At 40.3% G+C, this 15,256-nt stretch overlaps 1 protein-coding gene across 1 annotated transcript in view; it reads left to right on the forward strand.

Moving 5' to 3' along the window:
* The first annotated feature begins 6,472 nt into the window (after positions 1-6,472).
* The window catches only part of LOC124506349 (fatty acid desaturase 2-like protein FADS2B), a 45,129-nt gene continuing 36,345 nt past the window's right edge, over positions 6,473-15,256 (forward strand). Inside the window, exon 1 of the mRNA XM_047072398.1 lies at positions 6,473-6,799. Coding sequence (XP_046928354.1) covers positions 6,473-6,799 — 327 coding nt within the window. The remainder of the gene's footprint in view (positions 6,800-15,256) is intronic.

The raw sequence follows: 15,256 nt of genomic DNA on the forward strand, positions 1-15,256 counted from the left end.
ACCAGTGAGGTGAAGCCACTTGAAGCACGACCGCCAGGGCACGCATTTACTCTTTAATATTAGAGAGTAGATGTAAACCGTCTCCATCCTCATCACCACTTTTGAGTCTCATAATCCCTGGCACAGTGTTTAATATATCCAACCTCTCGGAATCTGATTTCTCCTGCCTGAGGAATAGAGCCAGTAGCATTGTCACATTCTACTCTGCTAAGAAGTAGGTAAAGTGAGGTAAGTAAATCTGATGGATACGTGCAAATGCTTCACAAATGTCTCTTTTTTGTCATGTTCTCTCCACAATGTACCTGGGAGGCCAGCTAAAGGCCCCTGGCAATCCTGAAACTCAGTTCATTCTCCTGATCATTCATTCATGCGTTTATCTATGTGCTGAACAAATGTTTCATGAGGACCTAATACTAGGCTGGACTCTATACATAGGGTGATGAACCAAACAGGCAAAAGCCCTTCCCCATCCCCCAGACCTTAGAATTTAATCCCCAGCTCTCTCCCCTGGCTTCCCCGTTCTCTTCCTTGGCCGGTAGAATATGGATTCTTGGGTGTTCATGTTTTCTTTCTCAAGAACCCGTCTCCTTTCTCCTTTCTCCCTGTGAGAGCAAGCAGCAGTTGAGACCACGCGAGAGTCTGTGAGAAGAGGAGGCCATGCTGCCCCTGTAGAATTGGGTCCCTGGCAGGAGCAGGGCCAGCCAAACGCCAGCTGACAGGGACCGGCTGGGTGCTGGGAGTGTCTGTGACTGAGGCAGTCCTTCCTGAATGTTGGCTTTCAGACAATGAGACTCGTCAAAGCCAAAGCACCAGTAGCTAATTGAGATGACTTTCAAACAAACTGTTGAAATGATAAAGAACTTGAGAACAGCTGTCCTGGGAAAATGGGTGTGTGTTTCATGCAGTCGCTCCATTCACACACAGCCAGGGTGTGCCCCAAGCCAAATGAACCCTTCTGGAAAGCAGATCGCAGGTGATAAGAGCAGCTACACTCACATGCACTTATATAATGTCAGTCCTCCAGGAGCTCAAAGCACTTTATAAACAGATAGGTAGGTAGATAGCAACTAATCATAGCAAGTCCGCAGAAGAATCGACTCCCCTGTACTCAGTCCTACATGCTGTGTGATTCTGCGGTTAATAAGAATGGTTTCACACTAGGGGCCCCCAGTTGGCTCAGTCAGTTAAGCATCCAACTCTAGATTTTGGCTCAGGTCATGATCTCACAGTTCCTAACTTCGAGCCCTGCTTCAGGCTGTGCTGCTGACAGTGCAGAGCCTGCTTGGGATTTTCTCTCTCTCTCCCTCCCTCTCTGTCCCCCCCCCACCATGTGCTCTCTCTCTCTCTCTCTTTCAAAATAAGTAAAATAAACTTTAAAAATAGATGATTTTCATCTTTTTCCTAAAAAGACAATGCTTTTGTTTTGAGGACATTACTATAGGATTGTGCATAAGATAGCCCTTTTGTGTTAATTTATGACATTGCAGAGCTGGAGAATGTTCTCTGATTGACTTAAACAGAGGCCAGTAGCCTGGAGAAGAGATTCCACGTGCTAAAAGGTGGTTCAGACAACCAAGCTGGTGAGAGTTTGAGGAAGAACATTCAACCTGCTTCTTCAGTCTGTAATTTATACTTTGGTATTTCCTTTCACTACTTCAGTTGCTGAACTGATACATCCTTGTCTCTTGTTCTTGCCTATTTACCTATCTTCCCACTTCCTCTAAGAAAAGAACATTTCTGTAAAGGAGCCCTATCTGTCACTCACAAGTGTTCATCAAATACGTGCTATGGCTGAATAACGTGCTGACTCAGACAAAGAGAATAACACCAGTGGCTAACATTTATAGAGAATTTAATACATGCCAAGCATTGTCTTAAGCACTTTATATGAATTAGCACAAGTAATCTTCACAAAAGAAAATCTATGAAGTTTTCAGTGTTATTACCATAAGACCTATTTTACAAATGGGGAAACAGAGTCTTGGGAAAATTAAGGCATTGGTCCATGTTCACAGCACTAGAAACAATAGTCCTGGATTTTGAATCCTGGGGGGAAGTCTAACACTACAAAGAAACTAAATGCTCAAGGGTTGAGGGTAGGGGAGGTGCATTCCCTTCCCTTGTTTTGATTTTAGCACCTCTCCGGGCAGAGAAAAGGAAGCATCATCTCCTTATCTCCAGGTTGTCTACCATGGCAACCAGAAAGTAATTAAATTCTCTGCAAATCTTCAATGAATTGTGTAAAGGCAAGAAAGACCTCAAAAGAACTTGTACCAGCTTCTGACAAGTTCCAGGCTGAGAGGTGGGGGTCCTGGATTCTGAAGGGCCTGCATTGGTCTAACCTGCCTGACCCAGGATGCCACCTTGAGTCTCCCAAGTAACTGAATGCTGACATTCAAGTCACAGTAACCCCTATTCTGACCTCCTATGGAGTAATGATATCAAAAAAGACTCATATTATCTTGGGGTGCCCGGGTGGCTCAGTTGGTTAAGCATCTGACTTCACTCAGGTCATGATCTCACAGTTCATAGGTTCAAGACCTGCATCCAGCTCTGTGCTGACAGCTGGGAGCCTGAAGCCTGCTTCTGATTCAGTGTCAGCCCCTCTCTGCCCTTTCTCTGCTTGTGCTTTCTCTTCTCTCTCTCTCAAAAATATAAATAAACATTAAAAAATAAAATTAAAGAAAGACTCACATTGTTTTTAAAGATTCCAGAAAGGTCGGGAGACACAATGCCAGCCCACAGAAGCTCCACAGGCTGAATGGATAGATCTGTAAATACACGAATGACTGACCCTCCCCTGGTAAAAGATGCTAGTATTTCAAAAAAATTCATTGTGGGATTAACATCTCAAATGTTGAATCATATCCTTAAAGGATTATCTTCTTGTAATCAAAACAATCTTAAACATTCCCACCAATATGAGGTGTTTACCTCTTTTTCCACAAGGAAGACTTAGAATATGATGAGGAAGATAGTTACTGATGAGCAATCCATCTGCTCTCTATGAGTCTGGGACAAGCCCCTCCAACTTTGGGGAAGATTTGGACATAGTCACATACACCCATATTCTGACAGACTTGCATCCATTCTGAAAAGGAGTGTGTGCTGAGAACTGAGTGTGCTGAGGGCTTTTGTTGGGAAAAACCTCCATTACCAATACTTTCTGAGCCTTACAAACACCTTGCACATAAAGCAGGAGCAAAGCCATGCCAATTACTTTATTCAAAGAGATTCTGGTCCCAACTAGCAAAGGCGCATGTGCTCTCCATCTGTGACAAGGCCAGCATAAGAAATCATTCTAAACTGTCCCCTGACCCACAAGAGATCCCTCTGGCGAGGACATGTGCATGCCAGTTGGCCAGCAATAGTCCTAGAGCTGTTTACGCACAAACTGCTCAGAAAGCAATTGTTACACTTCCCTGTGAAATGAAGTAAGAACAGTTTCTCTCCCTTTCCATAGACTGAAAAACTTGAAGGGTTGCCAGAGTCCATCAGTTTCAACATCTCATGTTATAGATGAGGAAACAGTCCCAGTGAATGAGCAAGACTTGCAGTAGTTGGGGACCAAGCTGGGACTTGGTCACTGATGTCAGATGTACTTTCTTTCTCAACTCCATACCACTTCCTTCTTTCTTATCTACTCCCTTTATTTTTTGTCTCATTTCCTGCTCTCTCTTTGCTGCTCTCCTTCTCCCCCCCACTTTCTTCCACAGAATTGAGTAAAACAAAAATGGAGTCCACTGGGAACCAGTCCCTCCTGAAAGAAGGTAGAACAGAACTCCTAGCCTAGAAAGTCCCAGATGTCAGACCCTTTGTTTTGGAGGTGAAAAGGGAAGAATCAAGAAAGACTCACTTTCCCCAGTCTCAAACACCCCCAGTCTCTTCTCCTGGGCCTTAGTAATGATGTTCTTTTTAATGAAAACATTTTTTAAAAAACAAATAAAATGAAGTGAGGGCCAGACACAGGTAACTACATTCCAAAGCAAGAATAAAACATGTACAATAAAAATAATAACAGCAGCTTCATCTATTAAACATTTCCAGGTATTAGGCACTAAACTAGCTTCTTCCAATATATAATATAATTTAATCCTCTTTACAAATTCATAAGTACACATTTGTTCACCCCATTTTGTAGAATAAAAAACCTGATGCACAGAGACAGTAAGAATCTTGTGTCACAATACTCAGCTTAGATATTTCTGGATCCAGTTTCTTGTTTCTAGTATTATAAAGTCTCCCACACTCCAAAACAAACAAGCACAAAAGCTTTAAAGGAATGAGTAGCTATCTTTATAGTTGACTTGATATCCAAGCAAGTACAGACAGGAAATGAATGATTACAGAGGCCCTGCTGTGCACTGAGTGTTTTCAATGCCAACACCAATGGGAGGATGTGAAATTCTTTGGTTATCTCCCCCAACACACACACAGACACACACACACACACACACACACACACACTTCCCACCAGTGTATTTGCATTGTGTAATATAGCAAAAGGACATTATCTCAAGCTTACATAAAGGGCCAGCCAACCCCCCGGACAAGCCCCATACCTGCCCTAGACAAATTTACAATCAGAATATTGTCTTCAAACTTCAATTTTATTGAAATTCTGCAGGTAACCTGAATGTATGTGTATAACCTACAAATATGAAATGTCTATATGTCAGGTATATGAAACTTCCACACAGAAATCATGGAAACTACTGAGGGTTTCTGTAAATATCACAGTGTTTATGTTAACTTAATGAAATCCTGAGAATACTGCTTCTTTCATTTTACAGATGGGAAAACTAAAGCCCAGAGAAGTAAGGTGATTTGCATGACGCTCTATAGCTAATACATGATAGACAGAAATATGACCACAGGTTCATCTAGTTCCAAACTTCATGTTCTTTATTTTTTTATCGGGTCCTTATTTTTTTAAACAAAAACCTGCTTTCTCTGAACTATAAAGTAACATGTATTTATTTGTAGAAAATCTGGGAAAAAGTATTAAAAATAAAAATGAAAAAGTGTTTCAATATCACTATAATCTAAGCTAATGCCAACACTTTTACATTTTTATTTCCAATCACATACTATTCAGTAAACAGAATTTTGCTATTTTTTTCACTTTTTATATTGTAAACATGAGTCCATGCAATTAAAAATTCTATAAAAACTAACTTTTAATATATATATAATATCAATATGTACATAGTTTATCAGCCTTCTTCCTTATTGCTGGTCATTTAGGCCATCTCTGATTTTAACCATTATAAAAAGTACAAGAACAAAACCCTTAGTATATAAATCTGGGGCTGAATTACTGATGATTTACTTAGGACTGATTTCCAAGTATGAAAATGGACATTTTCTATTATTTCATGCTGCTGCTTTTTTTTTAAATTAACACCCTCCCCACAACATCCACTACACTACCCCAAAATCTCTCCTCTGACTCATTTCTAAACCACTGAGTCAAGTTATTGTTATATATGTCTAGACCCTAGGTTTGGAGAATGCAAGGGGGAAAAGTCAGATATCTGGAACCAGGAAGTCTGGATTCATGCACCAATTCACTTGTTACCAAAGTGATTCTGACATATTACCTGAGGCCTTCAGCCCATGTTTCCTCACCTGGAAAACGAGACTAGTTTTCCACCAGGTACTACTAATAGTACCTCCCTCAAAAGACTGATGTGAGGGTTAAATCAGATAAAGCAACGGCTTTATCAGATTAAATCAGATGTGACAACGGCTTCGTAAATCATCATGCAATCTGGCAAACATCTGTTGCTATTACCTTTAGACGTGTGACAGATTTAGATGGCTTTCAAAGAATAAAGAAAAAAACTAGTTTCCCACTCATTGCTGTTTTTGATACATTTAAACCTTGCTTTCAAAAAATATTGCTTAAAAAAATGAAAACCCTAGGGAGAAATAACAGCTGTCATACAGAATATCCCCCAAGTCCCCCAAGCATTCGTGTCATCCTGGAGATTTTGATAGCTTTTGTTCACACGTGGAATTAACAAACCTAAATATCTCTATCCACAGGCACACCAGAGAGCTGGGGAACCCAACTCCATGGAGTGGCAGTGTAGGACAGCCCTGTGACTTGAGTCTTGCCCCGTGGGCCTGGGGCGGGCCACAATTTTCAGACCAACTGTGATTGGTCCAAGCTCTTTACCAGGGGACATTTAATGATGAAAGAGGATGCTGCTAAGACATCAGCCCGCAGAGAGAAGGAAGGTGACCAAGACTCTAGCAGGGCAGAGAAAATCAGGACAGTCAGAGAAGTGTGAGGCTGGGGATGAGCTCACTGTCAGAATGGTGAAGAGATAACTAGGTTAAAAAGTTTTCTGTGCAGGCATCACACTGCAGTAGAAGAAGAAGGAAGGAAAAGTGTCATTTTATGGTCTAATCAGAGGCAAATATTAGAAATTTCAGGAGCCAACCCAGAAATCAGAGGGGTACAATGACGACGAAGCTTGAAGACAAGCATGCAGGTAATGGGAACCTTGTAGGAGAGGGTCAGCCATACCTGGGTGAGAAGTATCAAGCGAATGGGAAACCAGTAGCAAATGGGAGAGGTGAGATCTCTGTAAAGCAGGAGGCAAATGGAAAGTGTGGCGTGCCCAGAAAAAGTCTCAACATGTACAGCTGGCAGGAGATCCAGAAACACAATCAGAAGGCTGATCAGTGGCTGGTGATCAATCGCAAGGTCTACGATGTTACTGGCTGGGCCAACAAGCATCCAGGGGGGAGCCGAGTCCTCAACCACTATGCCGGGGAAGATGCCACGGTAAGGAACTCAAAGCTCTGCCTTCTCTCTTCCGACTGGTGGGTGGCTGGGACTTGGCTCTCTTTCCCAAAGCATTTTGAGTACGTGCTCAAACTCCACAATTGCTCATCTCCTCCCAAACCAATTTTTCAGGATTCCTATCCAGCAAGAACCTGAAACCAAATAAGCCTCAAGGACTAGCTCCTATTTTGGGATGGGCTCAGATGCTGACAGTGGATACTGTTTGTGTATTTTGGATTTTGTTTTCTCTTGGTGTTGTGTTTTGAATTGGAGTCACTGTTTGCTTCCTGGTTTAGTATAGTTGACACACAACATTTCATTAGTTCAAGTGTACAATATAGTGATTCAACAACTCTATACACCAGGCTATGCTCACCACAAGTGTGGCTACCATCTGTCACTGTTTTTTAAGAAGAAAGTTACAAATGCATGAGTAAAATTTGGGAAAAATCACGTCTGTGCCCATCTAGAAATTTCTCAGACTCTTATAAATGGGGTGTGTAAAAGGAAGACAGCAATTCACATGATAGGCATCAAAATGTGAATAACAATAACACAAACCTACAATTATGGATAGTGCTTTTCTAACCCAAGTCACAGGATCAGCTCAGATGATGTGTTGGCAAAGATGCAGGCCTTCAACCACCTTGGAAATAACTGATAAACTCACTCAGCTTGAGACAGCTGAGCTGATGAATCTTTAATTTTCTGATGATGTTTATCTGTAAGAAGTTAGGGAAAAAACATGATTCCACATCCAATTCTAGCCAACAAGGTGGAATTAATTAATAAAATAAAACCATCAGGACTTTAGGATAAAATACCCATGCCACCTTGGGATTCATATCTTAAGAATGAAAATCCTGAGTGTGGTCAGCCATGTACCCTAGACTTTATGTAAGTAAATCCAAAAATGTTTGGAGAAAAGATTCTTGCAAAAGAAGATGGTTCAAGAAGAGTGGGAGGCTCCAGAGGCGTTCTGACAAATGTAATACCCCATAGCTACTCAGAATTCAGGGAGCCTGAGCTTGGCACCTGGATATATGAACGTGGGAAAGTTGTTAAAATGCTCGCAGCCTCTGCTTCATCATTTGTAAAATGGAAATGACCTTACCAATCTAACTGGTTTATGGTAAATGGGACTAATGCTTGTAAAGTGTTTAGCACAATGCCAAACACTTAATAAAGTTTCATTAAATTTTAACTATTATGATTTATCTCACTGGCATCCATAGCCTCAGAGGTGTGATTATTATTTCCTGTTTACCACCAGCTTAGAAATCTTGATTATATTTGGTGTCATCTGATTGGGAACAGAGGAGCCCATGGTGGAAAAGCATCATTCTCTCTAGTGAAGGAGGCCAGGACATAAAGGACCTACAATCAGAGACTTACTCTACAACCTAAGAGGTGTTTGCAGGTTGTGCCCTGAAAGGCAACTGTAGACTAAAGAAAGTATAATCTCTGTGAGCTGACCCTCAACGCATGGCTGCACTGGCCCAGACGAGAGAAACATTCTTTTATTTACATGGAAACTCTCCTCCAAGTTTCCACCCTCCTGATAAAAGGGTAATAATGATAGTCTTTCCCACAAGATCATTAATTTACTCATTCATTTAGTCATCCATTCTAAAACCCTTGTTAAAGGCCAAGCATAATGATTAAGAATACAGGGTTGGAGGGGCGCCTGGGTGGCGCAGTCGGTTAGGCGTCCGACTTCAGCCAGGTCACGATCTCGCGGTCCGTGAGTTCAAGCCCCGCATCAGGCTCTGGGCTGATGGCTCGGAGCCTGGAGCCTGGTTCCGATTCTGTGTCTCCCTCTCTCTCTGCCCCTCCCCCGTTCATGCTCTGTCTCTCTCTGTCCCAAAAATAAATAAACGTTGAAAAAAAAAAAAGAATACAGGGTTGGGAATGAAAAAGGCCTGGCTTGTATCTGAGCTCAACTACTTACTAAGAATGTCTTGAGGAGGTTGCTGAAGCTCTTGGAGCCCCGGCTCTTTAATCTAGAAAGTGGGAATAACAACACTTTCATCTTAGCCTTGTGAAAGTCAGTAGTACTTATGGTGTTTGGCACAGATTAGATACTGAAAAAATGGCAATGCTTTTGTTTTATTATTGCTTAGTTCTTCTGAGATGGGTTCTAGTTTTCTCCAAAGAAAAGATTCCATAAAACAAAATCAGTATATCTACTCCTGTTATTTCCCATCTGAGTTGTCTGATTTTTTTCAAACTATACGATTTAAAACTAATGGCACAGTGCTAATTATCACAGACTAGGCCCAGTCTTCTAATCTGATGAGAGTTTGCTGGGGAAAAGCCAGAAACAAACTGTAAATCCAAGAAGAATTGATGATATAGTTATCAATATGATAACATATGATGGGCTGTTTTGCAATTATTAAATGAGGATGACAAAGCATTTGAGGACAAGACATGCAAATGAAACAATATTTGGCCACAAGTTTCATGTAAGGCAACAGTATGTTCCAGGACCATGAAAGGAATAAATGCAATCTTGTGATGCATGTACATGAGCAGCATGTCCAGGACAAAGAAAGCAAGTTAAGTATCTTGTGTGCTGGTCAACCCACTTCTTATCTCTGGACACCACACTCTAAGTAGGACACTGAGAAACTTGAGTTCTTTCTCGTGAGGATCAAAGGACAATATGAGAGGAAAATGATGAAAAAAACTTAGAGGAAATATAGAAAAGTCCATCTAGCTATTTGGAGGACTACCATGTGGAAGACAGGAGAGTTGTGTGCAATTCCAAAAGGATGGCATGGAGCCAATGGAGGTGAGGCTAGGGCAGAAGAAGAGAGGATGTGCACAGAGGTGGAGTGAAAATAGGATTCACGTCAGGAGTAAACACCCAGGCAAAATGGGCATCTCAGCTTAGCCGCTTTCTTTTTAGGACAATATTGGCATGTAGTAAGTGCTCAGTTAGTGTCAGTGACTCTCATAGCATGAGGAGGAGAGGACAAAGGGAGAGGAGGGGTAGAGAAAGAGAAAGGGGAAGGAGAGGAAGGGAGTTGAAGTCTGAGCCATGTCTTCCCCTTCTTCCTCTTTTTCCACTACACATAATGACACTTCTCTGGTCAGCATCCCTCCTCACCCCCAATCAGCACAACAAAACCAACCAGGATTTCTAAGTATTAATGAAGGAAAGTAATAATAAGTAATAATAGTTGTATCTTCTCTAGGTTGTCAACATTTCTTAAATTATCTGGTTCTCACTGGAACAATGATTCAAGTAGAAAATAGGTGGAGAAGTAGAGAGAGGGGGTGCTGAGGCACTAAAGGTGAAGATGGGCCATGAGGACATGCTTTCTTTCAGAAAGGCCAATCTGGCAGCCAAGTGAAAGCTGCACTGAAGAAGAGTAGCCAAAATTGGAGGAAGCCCAGGGAATATGTTGAAGATCTGAACAAGGCATTGACCACAGGAATGGAAAAGAGGTGGTGGCTGCAAAGGATGTCTAAGAGACATAATTTATAAAATGTGATGAGTGACTGGTTAATTGTTGAGAAACAGTCTGTCTGCCTTGTGCATATGTGACATAGTGAACTAGGTGACTATATCCATGACAGAATAAGGAAGCCAGGAGGATGAGCGGGTTTGGGAGGGAGAGCAGAGACAGAGAGAGAACTGGGGCTGGAGCTCAGCAGAAAGTATCACAGAAAAAAATCTCAGTATAGGGAAGAGCTTTCAAATAATGAAAATTCTCAAACAATGAAATGAGTTGCAGTGGAAAAATAACCCTCTGCTTATTCCTGTGGGTGAAGGGGAATCTGGGTGACTTTAAGTGAACATTCTCCATTCCAAAAAGGCTTTCTCCCAGATAAAGGGCAAAGACGGCATTTTCCTTACAAACTGACCTATTCATAATTCATGTACTACCCAAAATATGAGGGGACTTGTTCTAGCCTTTGCCTTGGAGCACATGAGACCAGAGACGGGTAAGCATAAGAGAAATTACTCAAAGATGTGGTAATGCATATGTGGTTGGGTGTTGACTACTCTGGTGAGCTTTTGTGAGGTGAGTAAATCAAAATCCATGATCTAGTTATCATGTTTTGTAACTCTGTGTGTGGGGGCGGGGTGGGTGTGGGTGTGGGTGTGTGGGTGGGTGTGGGTGTGTATAAACATTCTCCATTGGTGTTTTATTTCCTGAATTTGGGAAATTTCAACCCACCCCAGACGAACTAAATATAATATAAAAATGCAATCATTTATTGATTTATTTATTTGGTCTGATTTCCAAAGTCTAAGCTCTTAGCCACTAGGCTAGATCCTCAATAAGTTTTAACAGTGACTGAATAAATTAATGGAAGAATTAATAAACCCACTGGGCAGAGTGGGTGCCATTATTATCCATATTTAGAAAAAAACTGAGGTTTGAGAAATAAAGTAATTTGCCCAATATAAACCAGCTTACTCCTACTGCACTGTGCCTTAATGTGAACAGGAAAGGCACACTCCTTGGGTGGTTGTAGCACAAGATTTTCCAAATGGAATGATTGCTGGATTTTAGACCATACACACCCTCCTGGTTGGGTGCCTTTGTGAAGGGCATAACCTCTCAACAGTACTTAAGTTGTAAAGGCAGGCTTTTGTAAAGGCAGGGAAAGTCAGAAGGACTTTCCATATTTTTCTCTTCCTGTAGGGATCATGCTTCTACAATAAAGCACATCTCCCCATCTCCCATTCAATAACAGCAGAAAGTTAGCAGGATTTCTAAGCTATTTGTAAAAGCAAAATAGTCACATCTTTCCTGTGTTGATATTGTTTTGGAAATAATCAGTTTTGGATGAGTGTTGGTACAAATTTATGAATAGATTGAGGAGCAGGATTATGGTTGAGAAGGTAATCAATCAAAAGACTGCCAGATGAAACGGGAGATGCTGGGTAGGGAAGAGAGGCTGGTTGTTAAGACCTATGTCCTCTGAACTCAACACATTTGAATGCTTCCAGCTTTTTCCTTGTTAGAGAAATCCTATACTCATCTCTTCATTCTTCCTTTCCTGTATTCATCAGGCATTCACTGATAATATGCCATATTCCAGGCAGAGTGAGACAGTAGGCATAATTTAATCAATAACACATGGCCTTAGTCTTCAAAAACTCTTAAATACCTAGGAACAAATTTATCCAAGAAGGTTAAAGACCCACATACTAGAAAATATAAGACATAAATGAGAGAAACTGAGGAAGATATAAATAAATGGAAAGATATTCTATGCTTATGGATTGGAAGAATTAATATTGCTAAAATTTCCATACTACCCTAAACAATCTACAGGTTCAATGCAATCCTTGTCAGAATTCCAATGGTATTTTTCATAGAAATAGAATAAACAATCCTAAAATGTGTACAGAACCATAAGAGACCCCAAACAGCCAAAGCAACAATTAGCAATCTTGAGAAAGAACAAACCTGGATTTCAGTACATGCTACAAAGCTACAGATGAATGGATAAAGAAAATGTGATACCTATGCGCGCGCGCACACACACACACACACACACACACACACACACACACACATAAATACATACACACAAACACAGTGGAATACAATTCATCCATAAAAAAGAATGAAGTCTTGCCATTGGCCCCAACATGGATGGACCCATAAAGCATTATGCTAAGTGAACTATGTTAGACAGAGAAAGACAAATGCCATATGATGTTATTTATATGTGGAACCTAAAAAAGAAAACAAAAAACCAAGCTCATAGATACAGAAAATAGATTGGTGGCTACCAGAGGCAGGAGGTTTCTCCTGTGAAGAAGCCCAAAAGTACAAGCTTCCAGTTATACTAAAAAAATCACGGGGATATAATGTACAGCATGATGACTATAGTTAGTAATACTGTATTGCATATTTGAAAATTGCTGAGAGATTAAATTTTAAAAGTTATCACAAGTGAAAAAAAAAATGGGGATTATGTAAGGTGACAGATGTTAACCAGACTCATTGTGGTGATTATTTTGCAATGCATACGAATATCAAATCATTCTGTTGTACACCTGAAGCCAAGGTAATGTTATATGTCAATTATACTAAATTTTAAAAAGAAACACAAAAAGACCACCTGAGAAGGGGCAAGTACACAGCTTCATTAAAATATAATTTGAAAAGTTATAGAAGCTAGAGGAGCCCAGAGAAATCATAAATAACTTTACTGAGTTAGGGGAGACAATTTGTAATCTGAATCTTGAAGGATGAAAAGGAATTTTTATAGAAAGAAAATGGAGGAAGTCAGTCAAGACAAAGGAAACAGTATGTTCAAAGTTTCAGAACAATAGACAGGCATGGAATATTTATTGAATGGAGAGAGGTCAGGTCTGGTAAACAAGATGGTTCATGAAAGGTAATGGTGAAAGGTGAGCCTGGAGAGGTAGGTTAGGGCCAGAGGCAATGTGAGGGGATTAAAACCTAATGTGGGAAGATATTACTATCCGCCCAGCAGATACATGCTGATTTTAGCATCATCCCAATCTGGCATCACTTCTCTCTTAAGAGGCCTTTCAGAAAAGTAATTATACGTGTTATGACTAGAATACACCTTTACAGCTTCATGGCTGTAAAATCACATAGCCTTTAGTTCAAATCCTAGCTTACTATCTACCTAATTATTGTGGCATTTTGGACAAGACGTTCTGTCCTCTGAGACTTGGTATCTTTATCTTTACAGAAGAAGCAATGGAATCTCATAGATCCAAGGTGATGGTTATGAATTGGCCCATAGAGTCTCTTGTACACAGGATATACACAACAGATGTTAGAACTATCCCCTCTTCCTTTCAGTTTACCCACTCTCCTTCCTTCAGCAGGAATATACTTGCCCAAGAGTGTTGATAACATAGCCTGTTTTTACAAGTCTTTCAAAAAAAAAAAAAAAAAAAGGATTTCACGACTTCCACAATATCCAGACTCTATTAGGAAATGCTTTTACATCAAATATCTAAGACTACCCAAACTCCTTTGTTATGCTGCTCATCAGTACAATGAAAAGAGGTCCACATAGCAGGGCAATGCCTACTATGCTGGAAAATTCTGTTGGTCTTTAGGCTATGTGATTACAGCATTGCCTGCAAATCTTGCTGGGAATCAGAAAAAACGATGAACCCAGAAGAACATTATCGTCAGCATACTGTTCCAGGACTCTGTATGACTGCTCAGAGTAAAACAAAATTTCAATGGCTTACCTTTCTTCTACACTCTTAACTTGATCCATGAGAATGTTTTCCATCCTAATCTGCTTTTAAACAAGTAGAATATGATTTGCCACTATGGATCATTCTGAAATACTTTAATTCCTTTCTTAATCACAGAAAGGCTCTCTTCCTGGTTTGGGAAACTAAGTTTTAGACCCACAGAATGTGATAGTTAAGAAAAACTTTTGAAATTATATAGTGCAGAATTTCCCAGGGTGGGTCAGAGGAAGTATGCAGAAACAGAATGAGCAGTAGAGACTGGACTGGTTCTATCAAATACAAAATCCTTTTTCCATCATTGAATCTAGAGACCCTTAGGAGACGTCTAAAGAGTTGATACTGCACCCTTTTAATTAATGTTATTCATTATATAAACACCCTCTTATAAAGTAGGCTTCTATGTAGTTCTTAGATGTATCCAAAGTTGCTTTACACTTTGAAGATGGAAGTTTCATTATATTCACTAAAACAATTTAGAGTTCATACCACATTAGGCTTTGGAGTATAGGAAGAAAATCTCTGAGTTGTTATATTGAAGAGAATGTAGGTAGTAAGTTATTAGCACTTGAAGTATATATACAAGAAAGATGGCTAATATGTTGATTTGCTTAATCCCAACAATCACTTTATGAATTGGTTGGCTATTACCATCACCCTTATGTTAGAGAAAACAGAAGCACAGACAAGTTCAAGAAACTTGTCCACAATTACACAGCTAGTAAGTAGAAACCAGAATTTAGGTACAGAAAGACCACTCCAGGGTCCACTGTCTTAGTCAGTACTATGGAACAACAGCACTTTAGAGTCATGTGTATGGCTTCCACATATTCAAGTTATGATCTTAGTTATATTTCCTCATTTTTTATCACTCCTGTTCTCAAAGCTGCAATAGCACAAAGTCTAATATCTACCTCTTGGAGAATTCTCCTTCCCCAAAATCTGTTTCATTCTTTGGGAAGGAAGAGAATATCTCTAACTTTCAAATACAAGCAGGATATAGGAACCACCACTGTTTGTCACAGCCTGTTTGAGGTCCTGCTTAACATGGACCTGAGATGGGGAAAAACAGTTGGTCACCTCTATGTGCCTGGCTGTCACAACCCTTGCAGAGATTGCCCTAGTACTTTTTAGAAAGAATGATGAGACCCCTCCAGTGAAAAACTTGTGAAGAGCGTATACTTTAGACAGCTCAGACCTCAAGGGCTGTGCTCCCTTTCTCTCCTGTGAATTAATCC

Source organism: Lynx rufus, unplaced genomic scaffold, assembly GCF_022079265.1.
Source record: "Lynx rufus isolate CCGP_SWC_20201006 ecotype Redwood Valley unplaced genomic scaffold, mLynRuf1.p SCAF_9, whole genome shotgun sequence".
Taxonomy (NCBI): Eukaryota; Metazoa; Chordata; class Mammalia; order Carnivora; family Felidae; genus Lynx; species Lynx rufus.